The following is a 19,521-nucleotide window of genomic DNA, read 5'->3' as shown; positions in this document are numbered from 1 at the left end:
ACCGAACTGCAGAGAAGGAAACAACTAAGGAGCCGATTTCCTTACATGGTCTGAAAGCAGAAGAAAATGAGATACGGAGGCAGTGGATAAACAATGTGCTTTTCAAGACTCCACAGCAGGCTAATGTTCACATTAATGTATAGAGTTACAAGGTCTAGACGCATACATTTATAAACTAAGCGTGCGCAATCAGAGAATCCAGTCTATTTAATTGTCTGATATTCATCACTTTGTCAGTAAGCGACTCGTTAAACCTAATATGCGTTGTTTTCCGTCCCCCCCCCACCCACCACCACCCCGAGGCCTGAACGCTTATTATGAAAACAAAGCCCTTTTTTATGTGCCCGCCTTGTTTTCCCATCGCAAGAGTTACCCTCTCAATGAATTGAAAGTAATCGAATTCAACGAGCCGCCATCAATCAAGAAACTCGGGTCATTCGCGCACCACAAAGTCGTTTACTCACTTATGTTGTCGGCGGGAACTTTGACGATGGCCGGTTCCATGAGGTTGTCGGCGAGCACAAAGGCCCCTTCCTCCAGAGTGTCTAGCAGCATGGTGGCCGCGTGCGTTTGCTCCGTGCTGTTCATGTCTTGCCATGACTTCAAGGCCTCCGGTCGCAGAAGGTTATCGACCGTGTCCACGATGGCCTGTGCCGAAAGCAGACGGACAAACAGACACACACAAAAAAAAAGCCGCTTGAGTAAAGAAGAATCGTGAGTCCGAGCAATAGGCAAGAGAGAGACAGAGAGACAGAGCGAGAGAGACATGCAAACGCTGGAATGGATGAAAGGCCGCGCGGAAACATCACATCCGTGAGGATTCAGATGAACGTGGTGAAATAAAAGGAGACGCTGAGGGGACATTTAGTTATTGGTTTGACAAAGCTAGTAATTACACACAGTTACAGAATAAGAGACACATTGTTTTGGCAATTGATTCATTCGCGTTATCACTATATTAGGTCTATCCAAAAGTAGGGTAGTAAAATATTAATAATAATAAATAATGTGAAGAATAAATATATATTAAAGTTAAATTGCAAAGCTTTCCATAATTAAAATGATCTAATTGCAAAGTATTTAAAATAGTTTGATTGAATTGTATTCAGTCTCACACAGGAACAGGAACAGCACAGGACAAACGGAGGATAAACCGGGCGTGGGATCCAGACCACACTGACTTTTCTTCAGGAAATAATCAAATCAATGTGTCTAATCTGGTAATCGATGCCGGCGACGGCTGGTGGAAGGGTTGGGGTGGGAGGGGGAGTAGGGGGGGGCGCAGCTATAGTGATGTTGCGTCAACTGCGGCAGATGTCCGATACCGCTGACTCAGCGATCTTGGTCCCAAATCCCCTCGTGCTGTCATTCGACAAATAAATGCAGCCATTTACATCGACACAACCTCTCTAACACTTTGTATCCGGCCGCCACTGATCTACTGTGACATTACTCCTTGATGATGAAAACAAAATGCCAAGATTTTGGGGGAGGGGGTGTGAGCCCAATACATTTATATCTTCCATTTTCCTTCCTATGAACTTTCGGCTGTTGACTGGCTAATTAGCCCGATCCATTTTAATACTCTCCCGAAGGACCGATTTGGATCCGGGGACGGGGGTGGTGACTTTGTTGGCAGGTGAAGGACACTGATTTTCCGAATGGTGGAAGGATATATATGACCAAAATACTAATCTGATGTACGAATGCAACCAGCATTCAAGTAAAAAAAAAATGGATTGGCCCTATTAATAAGATAAAGCTGAAGATGTGCACGTTTCATTTATGAGACAAATGACTTCAATGACTTAAAACCGATGTCCTTGTTAAACAGGAACCACAATTTTCAATACTTCATGAACCTTGGAAGTAGGCTGAAATAGTGCCAGAAGCGTGAGGGGGCTGCTTCTACAATAAATCACAAGGGTGTTTTATGCAATATTCAAGTAGTTTTTTTGATATTGAATGGAGCTCTTGTATAAAAGCAAAAGATATAACATTGCGGGAAATCCTCTAACAAATGAATAATGAGACGGATGTGAGATCAGGTTGTTTGCCTGATGTTGTGGTGTTATGCATCCAGACGTGCAATCTAGAGTAAACATACAATAGGGAGAAACAGAATGAAAAACAAAACACACCATCGCTTTCAACGCAAAGAGGGGTTGGGAAAAAAAAAAACACAGAGACACATCCGAGTAAGGGAGCCACATCGGTAATTGAACGTGACTTCTCTTTGACTTTAGACAGCACTTTGTGTACGATTGTGTCTGTGTGTGTAAGGCAATTACTCAAAAAAAAAAAAAAAAAAGGCGGGAAGCACAGGGAAGGGGGAGTACATGACAGTGCAGAGGGTACATGCTGCTGAACTTGGACCGGGGCGTATACAGTAGCACAGGAATGGAGGAGGGGACGGCAGCAAGCAGAGCGGGCAGAGGCATTGCTCCCGTACCTTCATGTACGCCCTGCATGTCCTTTCTCGTTTTTGAAGCTTTTTTTTTTTTTTTTTTTTTTTTATTAGAAAAGAAAAAGAACAGATAAAATGTAGAGACACATAATAATTTGCACAGGTTCATGAGCATGAGCTTCTTGGTGGAAACACTGCGTTGTACGACTTGTCCGTCTTTCCTGAACTTGAAGAGACAGGCGACATGTAACAAAAGCATCGAATACTAATACTCATTCTACCGCATTATTTTGGAGCACGATGTATTCCTTTCTGCATTCATCATTAACCTGTGCAGAAATATGCACAAAGTGAGAATTGGTGAGAGAATGATTTCAGCCTTTTCTTTTTTTTACCTTGTTGAAGCTCCGTCCTGCAGAATCCTTCTCACTGGGTCTGAGCTCCTGCAGCTGCGCATCCAGGATGTCAACCAGCTGCTCCATCAGGCGCACAGAGGAGCTGACGTCACCGGCAAAGATGGGGCCTTTGGTGTGCTTGGCTAACTCGTTGGCCAAGTTGGCCGCATTCTCACCGCTGCGGATCTGAAGGGGGGGGGGGGGGGGGGGGGGGGGGGTGAAAAAAGGGTCACACGAATGCTAGGAGACAGAGTTGGAGGATTTATGTACAGCCCTGTTTCCAGCATCAATTCCCACTTGAGTGACTCCTTGAAATCGGAGTTATGAAAAGGGGGGGGTTTAGTATTTTGATTTACGTAAAAGAGGTTGCCACGACGGCAGTATTTATACTGTGGAGTAAGTTAAAAAACAGGTGCACGAGAGCTGCTTGCTGCTACTAATTCATACCCTTCATGCAAGGCATATATCTGCCTGTGCTGCTCAGACTTCATTTTTCTTGTCCTTTCATTTAGCTATTATTATTACCGATGCATCTGCAATGTTAACATATTCTTTTCTGAAAAAACACATCTTTTTAGAGCTGATAAATGCAGTTTCCGGGCTCATCTCGCCAACGTTTGCAGTCATCTTTGTCACAAGGATGGATTCACATTATTTTGTGTACATTTCACTTCCGCAGAGCGCATACAAACCTTTTGTGCTACTTGGTTGACCCAGTGGGAGGTACAGTTGCTGAGATCAGGGCCCTTTGGGTGCCAGGCCCCAGTGGAAAGAACACACAAATAAGAGGCCGTGCCTGAAAGGGAAAACAAGAACGTACTTCAACTTTAAGCAAATGAAATCAAATTACAAAATCCAGCCAGAGAATGTCGGCTTGTGTGTGCACACAGAAATATCAGCCCCGAAGGATATCTGGTAATACTGTCTGAATACTGGCAAAGGATGAATTAGATTGAAATAGTTGGACACGGTAAACAACAGAAAATCATCAATATTTTTCGTAACAGCTCCATCCTTTTTTTACGACAGAGTGGCAACAATTCTTCCCCCTGCCCTAATAATCCCTGTGCCTGTTAAACTCTGAGCACTAACGCGATTTCACATGCAACCAAACGAGGTGTGCGCACGTCTCCACGCGAGCTGCTGCGCCCGCTCCTCTGAAGAAAGCAGCCGTTACAGACGACTGAATCATGTGTTCGACCTGGAATGGCACAGCTAAAACAAAGAACCATCAGAAACAGCCTCACGCTAATTCCCCCCCTGAACACCCGCTTCAAACCCGATGCACTTGTACGTGAACAGATGATCGGACACATCTCACAGACTCTAAACGGGACGCTCTCCCGGGGCGCCTCGGGTCATATTGAAAACAGAGAGCGAGTAGGAGCCCTGTTTACCTCGTGTCCCCTTGGGGCAAGGTCGCTCCACGGGCATGCCCCTCTGGGTCTGAGGCCACATTATGTCTCTTTTCTCAGTGGCCTCGCAGAAGCGCTCGGGTAAAGGGAAGGACTCGAGGGGCGGAGGGGAAGTAGTCTGCGGAATCACAGGAGGCGGCTTGGGTGCTCCCCTGCTGCCCTCCTTGAGCCCTGTTGTGGTGGTAGTGTTGGCTACACCCCGGTGCGCTGCGGTTGTTGTGGCGCTGGTGGTGGTGGTTGTAGTTTTCTGAGGCTGAGGAGACATGGTGACTTCTGACAGCGGTGGAGCTGTGAAGACACACACACACACACACAGGAGGGTACAGAGGTAAAACATTTTGTGGAGTCATGTGACATGAAAACATGATGCAGTTTGACCTGCAGTTTCTGCGTGAGGCCAGGTAATTATTGTGGCACCTCTACAGTGCATTATGAAGCATTTTGCTTGGGGAGGTACACGAACCTTGACCTTCTAGTGGGCATATGTCCTTAAAGCTGTCCCTTGCCACATTTATATCTTTATTTTTCATCTACTTGTTGTTCACTGCAATGATCATAAATCCAAGGATCCTGTTGTGTCAATTGCTGCTAAGTGCTTTGAGAAAAAAGCATATTTGCATTCCCGTCAACTTTAGTTTATCCAAGGCACTCAGTCTGCAGCGAACAAGACAATAATTACAGTAAAATCATCCTGCCTGGCGATCATTCTCGCCTGGGAGATTTTGTGGCACGGCTGATTAGATTTCACTAACACGGAACCTGTATATGTAGCCACGGTGCCTGAACATTCATTTTAGAGTTTTTTCCTTGCTACAACTCATACGCCGATAAAGCAGGTGTGCAGTAACTCATGCAATGCCGCAGGCAAAAACAATATGTTTCAGTCCTGGGAACGAGGAAATAGTGCACTCTTTATATTTAACATGAGCCACTGAGGGAAAAACTATGAAGACATTTTTCATGTGATACGCCACAGAAGTGTGGGTAGCACTGGAATTACACACACACAGGGGGACGTCACAGATAAAATGTTGACAAACTAACTATTTGATATAAATCTGCTCCATATCCACCAATACATCAGAAGAAAAGATGACCCCCCCCCACACACACACTCTCTGTCGGTTGAATTCAAAAGGATGAGCTATATCAATGGAAAGGCCTCGGATTGGAATGCAACGTGCACACTGAATCTAATCCCATTTGACTTCTTTGATTTCCTCCATTACGCTGCCTGCAGAGCATGCCGAGAATGTGAAGAGGTGCGGTTGCACTGCTTGTGCTGAGCGCAGTCGTCCTCGGAAGTACCACCGACGTTGGTGAGAGGCGTGAGCGACGGAGAGCAGGATGTCAGGGGGCAGGACGGGGGGGAATTAGGAGAAGAGGGGTGGGTGTGTGTGTGTGTGTGGGGGGGCGGGGGGGGTTGACGGAGGAGCACAAGGTGATGACAGGAAGATTCAAGAACAGCGGGGCTGAGCTGGAGACGATTTTTGTCTTCCGGTGGATTGGAGCAGAGAGGCGGCCGGACCCCGGGCGGCAACACCTCCGTATATAATGCATCCTTTTGAAAATGGGCCTTGCTGATAGCTCACACAAAAACACACACACACACACACACGCACGCGCACACTCCCAGCACCACGGGCCCCACGCTGTAGATGAGAGGCTTCAGCACAGTTGAGCTGAAGGGAAATCACCTTTGAGGCTGGCTGCTACCTGTGGCGAATTAGGCTGTATTGACCAGAGGAGATGACTCTGTGCTCCCTCCTGTCGGGGGCTTTAGAACTCCACACACACACACGAAATACACGTACACAATACAACCAACAAAACAGTCGCGCACACCATTGACACGAAGGTGTACACAGCTGACTGGCCGTTGAAGGCAGATGTGGCCGGCTGGCTTCACCTGAGCCTCGTCTGCTCTCGTCCCTCCTCCCCTACCTATATCCTTTTACTCCACACAGTGGAATTCTCGGCTACACGGCCCGTCACAGCGGTTGAGAGACAACCTGTGCTTAGTGTCCTTTCAGAACCAGCATTTAGCTGCCTGGGAGAAATGCCTGTCTCTATTCTGCACCAATACCATTTTACTGCTATACCCCTTATATTGTCATGACTTACTAAGAGGACTCAACAGGTTCAAGCAAAAAAAGAATTAAAGCTTTGCAAATGACTACAGCATGTAATGTTGAATATGTCAACTCATTGTGTAAATAACTATAATTTACTTTTTTTTTTTAAACATCTCTGTCTGGGTTGCTTGGCAAACTTTCTGCAGGTTCCCGAGAAACCTTGGGGCCCTTTATGGATTTTTCTTCCAAAATATGAAAGACGGTCAGATAAGATCCCAGATTCTGTGAATGAGGAGTTTAGAGTGACGGCAGAAATAAAATGAAAAGGAATCGCCGCTTGACAGCATGATTTAAGATAAAAGGCTCTCAACTGGAGATAATAAATCAAAGAGGCATGTGCTGTAATCCAAGCACATTCCTTTAGCATGTCAACTAACAACTGTGTCTTGTCCACACCCCTCATTCACTCAAGAGGGCGGCTTGTCATGGCTCGCTGGGATGCAGAGCTCCGTGCTCGAGTCACAACATGTACATTTAAATGTCTTTACAGATTTTTTTTTTTTTTTGCTACCTGCTATCATCAGCTCGGATGATTATTGTTAGTCAATACGATGTTAGAATTAATGGGCTTGGCTCTCCTAAAGCCATTTGCCGCACAGTAGCAAACTGGATGGGTTTCACTTCTGGAAAAGGTTGAGGAGGGAATTTGCGAGGCCGATGTCTGTGGTGCACGAGGCAGAAAAGCTGCGTTGGCATTGCTAAAAAAAAAATGTTCTCAGTGAGCACCGTCATTGAACAATGCTATACGTTAAAGAGCTTCATTAACAAGAGCCATTATAAAAATGGCACACGGGCTAAAATAATCCTGTCTGCGGTTTCATCCCATGTCTGTAATCCTCTTTCCTGTGTGAAAAGGAGACTAATGGGAACGTAGGCTCCACTTCCTAAGGAATATTCAAGCATAAACAATACAACCTCCCTGACCATTGCCGCTCCCGTGTACATAGCGTGTCAGCCCGTAATCCTGCCGGCAACACAATAATCTCATTACCTTTATGCCATAGCTTGGTTTAATTTGATCCAATGAGAGCTTGGAGGAATTAACCCAGAGGTATTAAAAAGGGACCTTCATCTCAGGCAGTCACTTTGTCACAGAGATGTCTTAAGTGGATACGTTTCTAAGCAGCCGCTGTGAGGGACGGCCATTGATCCGTTGGTAGTTCCGTTATTTTCTAATACCTTTTGTGATTCGAAGCATGGAAAAAATATTGTAGACTTCGACTGCGGCGACACATGCCTCCTACCACTGAATGCCGTCCCTGCACAATACTCCTTTGATTACAACAACAAAAAAGAAAACCCCATGTTGGGGCCGTGTAGCAAAAACCAGGACAGGATCCCTGATTATTATGTGACTGCTGCACGCAGCCCCCGTGGGGGGGGGGTGGGGAGGAGGAGAGAGAACCTTCAATTAGCTGTCAGAGTGCGAATGCATCGAGAGATATTCTCCAAAGTACCGCCCAAGAGTCGGGGCACACTTTGGCATTACCTCGTCGGGAGCTTCGACGCCCCACTCTTTGTTGCACTTGAATGTATCTCGGTGGTTCTGTTATTACCGCTGGGGGGGTCATAGGGCTCGGATTGATGACAGACGGTGAGACGGGAATCCAGCTCGAGGAAACGGCGAGACGGGGCATGGCTTGTTGTCGGAGCATATGCACACATTGTATTGTAAGCGCTCAGGAACACCCACGCTCACACACACACACACACACACACACACACACGGAGCCGAGATGAGACTTTTAGCAGGACTCGGTAGTCATGCCGGGTTGACAAATGAAAACCGACGGCGTGTGAGTCTTTTATATTATGCTTAATGACTTCACTTTCAGTAGGCGCCACGTGGTTGTTCATCAGGGTAATGTTTCATTCACATTACCAGGTGCTGTTTATCTTGCGAGGGAAGGAGGGGGGGAAAGGTAAGGGAACGCTCGTTTAGCATTTCTTTTCGGCTAATTTGCCACATCAATTTTTTTTTAGAACCGTTAGATCTCACTAGTCCCCTGGTCTGTCATGGAATAATCTCATAATGATGTGAAGCAATGCTGCTTTGGAGATTCAAGGTTTTTTTTCCCCCCCATTTTGTGTGAGACTTATTAATTTCTATAGTAAAAAAATAAATAATACATGTCATTTGAAGACAGAAATACTGCTCCTGGGTGGTAATCACCTTCTAATGAAAGAGGAACTGGGAAAGTTAACAAGTGAGTTTGAAACTCAAACGATTTTCAAAGTCTGTTTCTTCCATCAGAAGGGGGCCCATGCTCAGGGAACCAAGAGAATCTAGTGGATGGAAAATAAATGAATTACCCATCAGCTTTAATGTCCCTCAGAGTGCAGGTTAATTGAAATAAGGTGTTGAACTGCTTAAAAAAGTATTATTTCCTCCACTAATACTGTGGCTGGATACCTCAATTTCAAACGTGCGTTTCATGCAGGCATGGGTTCGTACGATAATGGAGCTATTCTTAAGTATGAAATAGTGCACTGATTTAAAATACCTTTGCCAAACGTTTTGACATCTACCAATAATAACAATAATACACAAAGGAAATTGGATTACACGTCTCTCTGTCTGCGCTGCGTTTGTAGCTCTGCGGTGGAACACGGTGTATAATTGCTTGTGTGCCAGCAGTAAATATCAAGAAACCTGAGTGAAATTTCATATAATTTCCCATGAGTCATGTCTATGTGAGGGTATGTACAGTATACGTCCATTTCTTAGAGAAGGAAGAAAAAAAAAACTAATAGCTGGCTTATGTTATTTACTGCTGTCGCCAATAATTCGCTTTCCCTCAATACAAACACATTGATTCATATGGACAAAGCAAGGCAGGCACAGTGCACTCCCACACAGGCGCGCTTTCACAGACGAGCTTATAAACACATCTACACATTCATGTACACTCTCGCACACGCAGAACGACACCCAAGTATAGAGAACAGACACAGCAGCTGCCAGACTACAGCCTGCTTATTTTCTTCCGCTTGCAGCTTTCTTTGTACTGTACGTGCCTCAAATTTCAAGCATTAACTCCAAGTGTGCCGGGCAGACTGATATTTATTGTCTATTTCAGAGGTGCTCATTTACACACACACACACACACACACACACACACACACACACACACATATAAGCATGCAATCACGCACATGAACACAGATTAGCAAAGCACACATAGACACAAGAATCAGAACTGTGGGAAATAAATCTCCTCAAAGGCGCGTGTCGGGGAGTGATGAGGGACCATTGTGATGTCTAAGTAATAATTCTTTTAATACGCCTTGTTTCAAAGTCAGACTGCACTCAAACAAGAGACTGTGGATCCCCTCGGCTATTGGGCTCAGCAGACCCATAATCACAGCCTCCCCTTCCCCCCCTTTATGTAAAACAACTCTTTGTGACATTCTAAATCCTAACCCCCTGGTTTGCTATTGCCCACATACTTGTATGCTGTCAGCGCGACATTGTAGAGTAGTTGTACATCAGCTGGTGGGAGTTTCTGGGAGAAAAGGGGTGACTAGCAGCTTGGGAATATGAGAAAACATTTTTCCATGAGTTGTGCTTTCGAATAAAAGGTGAAATTTTCCCCGTTTGTCCGGCAACAACTGGCCCCCGTGATTGTATTTCAGAAGGAACGGTTGACCTCTTGACCTCATGTGCTGAATGGCCACCAGACACCGGGTGGTTAAATAATATCCCACAATGTGATATCAGAGAAGTAGCGAACACGAGTGTAAATCCCCATCGTGGGACTTTTTATCAGCCCAGTTAAATTGACCCTTATATCGTAACCGAGAATGAGACCAGTGGGTCACAAAGTAGACAGAGTAACGTCAGTGTATCATAAACTGGTGGTAAAAAAGGCTACATGGGAGGAATAAAGGATATAGGGAAAGAAGCCTTTGGATGAAGATGCACTCCCCAAAAGCGCCCTTCCAAACCAGAAACGCTGCATCATAAGTAAGACTGGGATTTAGGGAAGCCTTAAAGTGCTATGACAACATAAGGGACATGCTGAGTTAACCCGACACGCCTACCGAACCACAGGTTTAAGACTATAGGTCACTTCTGGGGATGTGCTGGGCTGTTTTCTGCAGATTGTTGTGTACAGTGAGCTGTTTGGCTTCTTCAGTCAACATCATTGTGATCCCGCCAACAGCCAACAGGGGTTTGGGTCAACAGGAACGAACGCGAGGAGGGACATCAGAGGAGCGGTTTGTAACAATGGCTTTCAGTCAAATAGGTACATCGCCTGTGCAATCACCACCGCGTGGCAAATTGTTCAATGCAATTATGTCACTTAAATCTCAACAATGCTACAACAAAACTATTGGTGGCGGTGGGGAAATATTTCTGAAAAACATCACTGGGGAGCGGGCGATCACTGATGTTCGTGAATGTGAAGGGCATTTTCGTCCTCACGCCATGTGCGTGTGTGTGTACGGTTTCCCAGAAGGCACAGCAAAGGATTTGCTGAAATCCTGTCATTTAGTGCGCGCGGCTCAGTCTTCAGCCTGACTCCTAGAGGGAAGCAGCCAAAAAAAGTTGCATATACGCGCAGACATGCACGCACGCGAATGCAAATATACAGAAGCTGGGCACAGTTTGGAAGAGGAGGACTACGGAAAAATAAAGGAGGGAGTCGATTGGCAGAAGAAGGGCAAAAAAAGAAACAAATCGAAGACGGACTGAAAAAGACTGAATGCAATAGAGATATAATGAAAGAGAGAAACAATAACATGGACGCAGACGAGGGGGGGTGGGGGGGGGGCAACGGAGATATGACAGGAAGACAGAAAAACAAAAAGCGTGATTTTCCACATCAATACAGTCTCCTTTCACACCGCTGGGTCCGTTGGGGCAGCTGACAAGGGGTTGGGGAGAGGGAATTGGGCGGGGGGGTATTGTCAAGGCAAACAAACAAATTGGCCGTTTTTAACACATCCTGATCCCTGCTCATGCACCGCTGGTGAGCGCGTAGGGGAAAAAAAAAAATGTCTCCACCATTTCACCTGAGCACTTGAGAAGAAAGCTCATGTATGAAGTACACACCTTTTCCTCCTCCCTCTCCGGTCTCACTGCTTTCTCTCTAAATGTGGCCACGCACAAGTTGACCTCTGTGTTAGCACAGCAGAAGACAGGAATGAATCACAGTAGTGCTTATTAGGGAGATGTATATTCATCAGGCTATAAGAGGTAGGCTCTCTGGGGGTGACTGCTAATGCGTGCGACTCGCGAGCATCCGCAACAGCTGAGCAGTTCTGCATCGCAAAGCACTTTCACGGGACAAAAAAACTACAGGGCATTGTCTCGACCACATGCAGGCCTGCTTAGACTAATTGGCGAGTGGCTTCACCTACCTTATAATTTCAAACAAATCGGGTCGTTCTCTTCCTTTACGAGCCCCACTCGCAGATGTGTAATTTGAGGCCGCAGCAACGATGGAAATTGTATGCAAATGTATTGACGTTTCAACAATTAAAGAGGAGGTCTTGATTTGTGTGGGTGTTCACTGCAGCGCTCGGGGCGTTTATGCGGAAGCGATTCAGAATCTAATTTTACGACGGGGGATGAATAAAAAGGTTTTCCGAAGCTCACCTGTGTCCCATCGAGCCAGTGAATTGAGTCTGTTTGCGCGTACTTCACCAAAGAAATAGATTTTGATATGCTTACTCGGTGGTTTGAGGCCAAATATCAGAGCTCGGCATGAACAAGCAGTGTGTGCATAATGACTTTTACTATGGAATACCCCATTTGAATCAATTTAATCTTCTCAAAAACAAGATGCGATAAAGGAATATATCTTTTATGGGTTTTTGCATGCGAGTAAGAAAACGGGCATGGAGCCGTTGTTAAATGAGTGGATTATGGGGCTTCTGGTCAAAGCCAAGAGTGGGACTTACTGACCCATTTAATGTCCACTTGAAGTGAAGCCGCACGTTGGATTTGATCCCATCCACCCCCCCATAATCCTACAAGAGATGATCTTGCCTCGATGGATTTGACAAGAACTCAACTGTCCGTCAAACAGGGTCTCTACATCACTCCGATGTGATTGCACTGCATGACGGAATGAATCATCTAACCTGAGTTTGCGTACTTGATGAATTTGGGGAAGGAGAAGGACGCGCAGTCGCTGCTGGGATGCTTTGAATTAATATCAAAGAGCAAAAATCTGTGTTTGAATTAAAAACCAACAGATCCTTTGGTTCCTTTGGAAACAATTTCAATTACAAGTCAACAATGAACACAACTCCAGCAGCTACATTAATAATACGCCAGGTTCAGTTGTTGTTCTTTTGTTTGTCCTCTGCTGTTCAAAACACAAACCTTCTACTTTTAACACTGCAATAGCATTGTTTGGGGGCCCAGTGACGCAGGCACTGAGACAAGCTTTAAGACATCCCAGAGTGTGTCTGGTGACAGCGAGGAGAAAGTGCCATCATTTATATCTCAACATCGGTCATGTGGGAGGACAAGTTTATTGACATCTGGATGATCATCCTGGACCGTTGTCCCTCGCATTCATCGACTGCAACTCAACATACATTAGTCGGCAGCGGGGCCGGCCTTGTAGTCTCATTTGTCAAGAAAAGAGAATGTGGGCCTTGTTGATGTTAAAATAAAAGACGTGCGAGTGCAGAAGCCCTGAGGAGCGAATGCAGCGTGGGATTTTGAGCGTAATCTGAGGAAAGGGGAAGTGGGTTCCTCTGGGTGCTTTGGAGGTCTGAATGAGTGAATAAACACTTATTTAAGGTATGTTTCTCACTCACACATACACACAAACATCATAGCCGTAATGGTGTATTATTTCAGGGCGGATCCCATTAAAGCCTTTGATTTCTGTATCTGTAATCAGTGTCCATTCATCAAACAAACAGATCATTGGACCGAGTCTCAGAACACAGATTATACACAGAATCCATCAGCGCTACGCTAAAAAATGACATGTTCGATTGCTTATCAAGCGGTTTATAAACAGATGATTCAATGTGAAGACATGCCCCAATTTGATGTATTTGTTGGGTGTCAAAAAAAAAAAAAAAGGCATATCATGAACACTTCTAATGCAGTATTCAGCATATGCGAGGAACTGCTGAGAATGAGCTCATTCGAATTCTCTCTGTGTAACTATGTTTTCTGCAGGAATGAAATAAGGAAACACCTCGGCTGGAGCGTGTTTGAGCTTATTTCTCAACGGCTCCAAATGTACTCTTGATATGCAAATATTTAATTAAAAAATCTGTCTAGTATCCGTTTTATTGGCAGTTGAGATAATTCAAACATGTTATTCATGGTGGGAAAAATAAATAAAGAAATCATTTTCCATCTTGTTTTCCCTGATTGTTACAATATTCAACTTAATGCCACCTCTGCATATTAATTCTGCCTTCCAACCCGGTTTAGGTGCCTTTCTTTTTTACAATGAACATTGATTTGGCCTGAATAGATAGATGCTGTTCCACTGACTGAACACGATTTAGCAGCCCGCGTCCCATCAACACATGTAACGGGCGTCGAGTCCACGGATAATCTGTGGAGAAGTTGCTTGACCTCCGCGGCTCATCGGCGGCTGCGTTGAACATTGCGTGGATTTAGGACTCTGTGTGTGGAGGGGATTAGGATAATTACCGTTCGGTGAAAGGACCATCTCAGGGCTACGCTAGCCTCCCCTCAGCTCTCCACCGCTAAATTAAAAACATACGCTGATGATGTGACCCTGTGAGATTGATCCTTCTCCCTTGAGTCTTTTAAAAATATTTTTCTCCCTTAGATAGAACATTGAATCCTTACACTCTGCCTACGGAGAGTAAAGTCCTTTTTTTTAATGACAGACGGAGATTTGGAGTTTAAGCATCTCTCGGGGGAATGATCTAACCTCGCCCCGGGACAGGCTTTGCACCTGTCCGGGCATGTATGTTTCCGGAGGTAAAAGTATATCTCTCTTTTCCTGTCATACTCTCTTTAAAAATGGATGTGCTAGCAGCGTCCCTCGAGCCCTTAGCATCAGGAAAAGTCTGCATGGTAAACCTCCCCAAATTCCCTTGATACTGATCCCTTATGATATGGTAACTGGCTTTGAGGTGTTGTTTACCACAGAGCCCCGCTCGATTCACCCTCCCCGAGATGCTTTCCTACACTCCAAAAGCTTCCTGTAACATATCTAGCACATATTAGATTCTAAATTAAAAATCAGTCAGCTGTGACACTTGATGCATAGATGGGAAATACCAGAGGGATATCAGAGCACACCTGACAGCCACTAAAATCACAATTTCTGCTATCCGCAATTTAACAATACCGTCTGAAAATAAAATGATTAGGTTCTGGGCTCTTACCGTGCGCCGGATCGGGCGGGCCGAACTCCAGGTTGTACCTCAGGATGTAAAAATTATTCCACACATAAAGCTGGTTATCTCGCGGATTGTATTCCACTGCTGCGATGTACTGGTACTGGTTGGGAAAGTGGATATCAACGTATTCCCCGCGGTTCTGCTTGGTGTTGTAAACGTAGTCGACGAGGCTCTTGCTGACCTCGCTTTCGTTGTCTTCGTAGGTGGAGCGCACCACGTACAGCACGCCGCACACCATGAAGGCGTTGGAGGCCGAGCGCTTGTCGTACGTCGTGTCCCAGGTGGCCTCGAATCGCAGCGTGTAGGGGTTCAACTGGCTGATCACGATCATGCCGTTGTTCTGCTCGGTGGCGTAGATCACCCACAGCCCGTTCTCGTCCACCGCCAGGTCGATGTCGGTCTTGCCGCCCCACTTGTAGGGCGACGTGTCGTGGTAGTTGGCGTTGTTGATGATGGCCTCGCCGCTTTTGATTCGAGTCCGCAGGTCGAACTTGACGATGTTGCGCGTGCGCTCCTTGTTGAAAAACACGGCGCCGTCGTAGACCACAAATCCAGTCCCGTCCACCCGGTGGGGCAGCTTGTAGGTGATGGTCTGCCGAGCGTTTTGGAAGTCGTCCAGGGAGGAGTACTCGATGAGAGTGTCTGTCCTGTAAGGAGTCCACGGCATAAAGTAGATTTTGTCACCGGCCTGCAGCGGGTCTTTGCACCAGGCGCCGGCTTGCTGCTCCGCTTCGAACAGAAAGGAAGGATCGCCAACGGCTTTCAAAGTCCCGGGACAAAGAAAAACTGGCAGTGAGAGAAGAGTAGAATAGGAAACAGACACAGGTTAGCACGTGAAAATCAAACCACACGAATGTACATTCAACGTCCATATAATCTCTAATGTGTTCATTGTGAGTTACAGGTTGTCCACGAGGGCTAAGGACAGACGCGCATTAAAGAGCGGCCGAAACACAACTAACATCTATAGCCAATATTCACAAGCAGAAAAATGATTTTAGGTTTGTGCAGAGAAGGAAAATAAGGAACAGAAAAGTTATTACGCATTATGTTTAAATATGGTATTCTGAAAAAAAAACAAAAAAAGCTGAGCCACATCTAATGTTGGGAGTAGAACACAAATGAGGGGAAATAGAACAGAAACAAAACTTAGCGGAACAATTCCTGTGAAAATAAAATGAAAACAAAATGCATCCAACTAAAGTCACCAGACGGCAACAGACGGGATCAGTCTGTCGAGTGTTTGCGTGTACGTAGATGTATCGCGGTTACACCGCCTATTCTACTGTGTATACCTGAGAGGCTTGTCATTACGAAGTGGTGCAAATGTCAGAACCGTTAAAAGGAAGAATAAAAAATAAAAAACGTTCAGTAAGGGTCTCTTGAGGTGTTTCGGCGGGGTGCTCTGAGGCATAGGAGGCACAAGAATCAACACAGAAAAGAGCAGCAAGTGGTCAGGTGAGTATAATGGGGAGAGTGGAAAGGGGGGAGGCGGGGGGAAAGGAGGGGGGGCTCTGAGAAAAAAAGGGGACAGTTGAAAGCAATAGTTGGGGGGAAAAAAGGGGGCCGTGAAACAGTCTGACCATAGCATGCTATGGAAAAAGGGGGGGGGGGGGGTTGGAGGCCAGGCAGTATGAGATTCTGCTAAGTAGCAAAAAGCATCCGGGGCAGAATGAGGAGAAGAAGCCCCTTTGCACCGCAGCCAATTCCCCCCCATTTACATGTTTTGGCTGCTTGTGTGCCGTTTCGTTTTCATGGCGAGCGCCACTTCCCTTGTTGCACGTTAAGATCACAGCTCAGGGGGGTTGTGACGATAACGTCCGGGATGAGTTGGTAGGGGCCACCAAGGGGAAAATAGGTAGTTTACAACCAGATGCCACAAAACAAGGAGCTAGGGTTTGGATTGTGTCTGTTATTTACCTTTTTGCTCCACTTCTATTTTAAGCGTTGGAAGAGAGAATGAAAGGGTTGCAAAGGGGGGAAAAAAAGAGATTAATATGAATTAACTGTCATAGCTATGATCACGTATGCAAAAACATGTTATGAGACACGGACAAAGGTGGTCAGACCTATTTAGGAAATTAGAATAAAAGTTGTTAGAAAGGTGAAACACGGCGTCAAGTTTCCTGTCTTAGAGAAGGCTGGACGAGAACATGAATTACACATTTGATTCACGGCACAGTGGTGGATGGATTTTGTCTTTAAGACATCAACTGCCAGCAAGTTTGAGCTATTGTAATGACATAACTTTTGATATTCAGAAAATAAAAGCAATCATTTGATACATGGGCATAAAAATCTATATTCATCTTCTAACATTATGAGCAAATACATGTTTGTTTGTATAGTGAGCCTAATTAAAGACTCAAAACTATGCTGTGAATTCTATATAATACTCACAATAATCATTTGAATAATTCAAATGTATTATAATTGACCATAAAGTGTGGTCTGTGTTAATCCACCCACCACCATTAACCACAACCACAACTAACACAACACCAATAAAAATAATAACTTGACTGTTTACGACTTGTATTTTTCTTTAAAGAAATATAGAGCAGTACATTAAATATAAATATTCAATATTTTACTTTAAATGTAGAGCAGTACATGTTAATATATTTTTAGGAAAACATATTAAGATTTAAATACAATTAGGATTCAATTTTACCATTCAGAATAATACAACTAATATTAAATCTAATAAGATTCTTGGTATAAAATGAGTCGTAGTAGTAGTTTTTACACAGAGAAAATAAATTGACTGTGGCCTTATCAAAGAAGTAGGGTCATTATCTTATCTTATGCACACTGTCTGTTGAAACGTGTATTACATCCACAATAAATATTTTGTCTTTGACCTCTGTCTGCCAAGTTAGTCAACATGTGCCCATTCAGACTATTCAAGAAGCTTCACCCAGTGCATTCATCGGAGATGTGTACCAATGATTTGCAAAATATAACAAGGCTTAAAGGTCTTTCCAGATGGATTCGTATTTGCACTAAACTCACCAGATCTTAACTGCAACAAGAATAGAGATATCTAAAAAACCTTTCTTCAAAATTCTTAAAAAAAAGACTCGGGTTAATTTGAAACCTAGGTCAGACTACGAGACGCTGCCAAGTCATGTCTTCCAAACTGGAAAAGTTTTGGTCTGCATACTGTTCAATGAGCAGGTTTTTTTTTTATTTGACAGGACAATGATGTGCATTGCAGAAAAAAATTATTAACTCATTCAATGACGCTTAATCTGAATATGAGCAAAGAAAAGTTAGGCAAAAATTATTTTATTACTAGTCCACAGAAATTTTGAGACTAAAACTATTATGTAGACCAAATGATTATTTCCTTTCGTCAAAGGATCTGAGTTTGTCCACTTACATCGACACAAATAAAAACACTTAGATATCGTTATTTTTTACCAGAGATGAGCTTGTAGGCAGACCTTGATCACTCAACATGAGAAATTATGAATAACTAAGATTACCAAGATCAATGTGAAACACTGAATGTACAAATATTCAGCCCCTTTCCACCACGGGATGATGTTAGTAATTGTAAACTAAGTTCCCTTGAATCCTGCAACAATCCAGCTCCAATTAGCACAGGTTCATATTACAGCTGGGATCGGTTTTGATTCTTGAGTCTGACCTAGGCTTCCATAGCAAGAGAGCCGTAGAAACTAGATATTCACAAGGATCCCCGAATGAATGCACGCCATTCTGCAGAGGAAATTCAAGAGTGTTGCAGCTAACTAAGGGATCAAGCACAGGGAGGAGGCAAATCATTTATATAACAGTTGAGATCTCAGCCTCGGCCACATAGAACAGAGAAGGCGCGAAGAGAGACGGGGTGAGATGGCGTGAAGGACACCTGGAAAGAAAAGGAGAACACATGACGGGGGACCCGATGGCGTAAGCAGAAATGAGAAATATAGAAACAGCAATCAGTGTGATCAGAAAATCAGTCAGGGGATGAAGAGAGTGAGTCAGATAGCCGAGGAAGTTTCCTGCAGATTGCACAGAGGAAGGGAAGAGGGTCAGTCACTTTAAATATAGCAGCATTAAAACAAACATGAGACACATGCCAAACCACACTAACCCCAAATATTTATAATAGACATTGCAGACTTTCTAGGGAATCCCTACTTTTTAAATTATATTATAATGAATATCAATAATCAAGGGAACCGTGTTCATATGAACAGATGTCTGCTGTCGACTGTAGACTTATGGCTAATGGCTTCAGTGTTGGATTTTAATCAAAGTATCATGTGAGCTACGCTGAGGAGAGAAAGAGGGAAACAACTGAAGACAAAGAGGCAAACACGAAAGGTGACCCGAAATCATGCTGTTACAGCTCTACTTCAATTTTCATTATCTGGCCATCACTGTCACATGGAGGCTGGGGGCCGGTTGGTGGGGGGGGGGGGGGGTTACTGGCATTAGGATGTGATGAAAAATGGACAAATTAGCATTAAGGTTTGTTATTCCCACAAGCAGCGTCTTTACATTTGAGGTAAGAATGGAAAACTTTCTGCTGTTTTTTTTTTTTACCCATGCATTTTTCCAAATTGCTTGCGCAGAGGAGTCTAAATAAAGAAACCTCCGCTTTTGTGTTGCTTGATTGGAACAATTATAATAGCCAATTCAGAGCGTGACTCGGTGCCAGGTGAAGGCTAAATTTACATCCTTGGCTGGAAAATGAAGATAGTGCTGCTAATGAGGGCAGTTTATGACAAGAACTAAAATAAGCCGAAAGGATAAAAAAAACGGTAGAAACGTCGGCAGCTTGTTTCAAAGGC

At 44.5% G+C, this 19,521-nt stretch overlaps 1 protein-coding gene across 36 annotated transcripts in view; it reads right to left on the bottom strand.

Annotated features, from left to right (window-relative positions):
* adgrl2a (adhesion G protein-coupled receptor L2a) overlaps positions 1 to 19,521 on the bottom strand; it is a 153,461-nt gene that overhangs the window by 84,665 nt on the left and 49,275 nt on the right. For 29 of the 36 annotated variants that reach the window (XR_013468621.1, XR_013468622.1, XM_078108339.1 and 26 more), the window contains exons 5-10: positions 14,699 to 15,499; positions 4,200 to 4,505; positions 3,495 to 3,598; positions 2,803 to 2,988; positions 2,453 to 2,491; positions 465 to 648 (exon numbers count right to left, since the gene is read on the bottom strand). Coding sequence is in view for 34 of the 36 variants with exons in the window: in XM_078108339.1 (XP_077964465.1) it covers positions 465 to 648; positions 2,453 to 2,491; positions 2,803 to 2,988; positions 3,495 to 3,598; positions 4,200 to 4,505; positions 14,699 to 15,499 (1,620 nt within the window). In the remaining 2 variants the exon portion in view is untranslated. The remainder of the gene's footprint in view (positions 1 to 464; positions 649 to 2,452; positions 2,492 to 2,802; positions 2,989 to 3,494; positions 3,599 to 4,199; positions 4,506 to 14,698; positions 15,500 to 19,521) is intronic. The other 7 variants (XM_078108317.1, XM_078108352.1, XM_078108319.1 and 4 more) reach the window with 1 other exon arrangement.

The sequence above is a fragment of the Gasterosteus aculeatus genome, chromosome 8, assembly GCF_964276395.1.
Source record: "Gasterosteus aculeatus chromosome 8, fGasAcu3.hap1.1, whole genome shotgun sequence".
NCBI classification, from domain to species: Eukaryota; Metazoa; Chordata; class Actinopteri; order Perciformes; family Gasterosteidae; genus Gasterosteus; species Gasterosteus aculeatus.
Note: the sequence above shows the minus strand (reverse complement) of the source record. Positions and strands in the feature narration are given on the sequence as shown.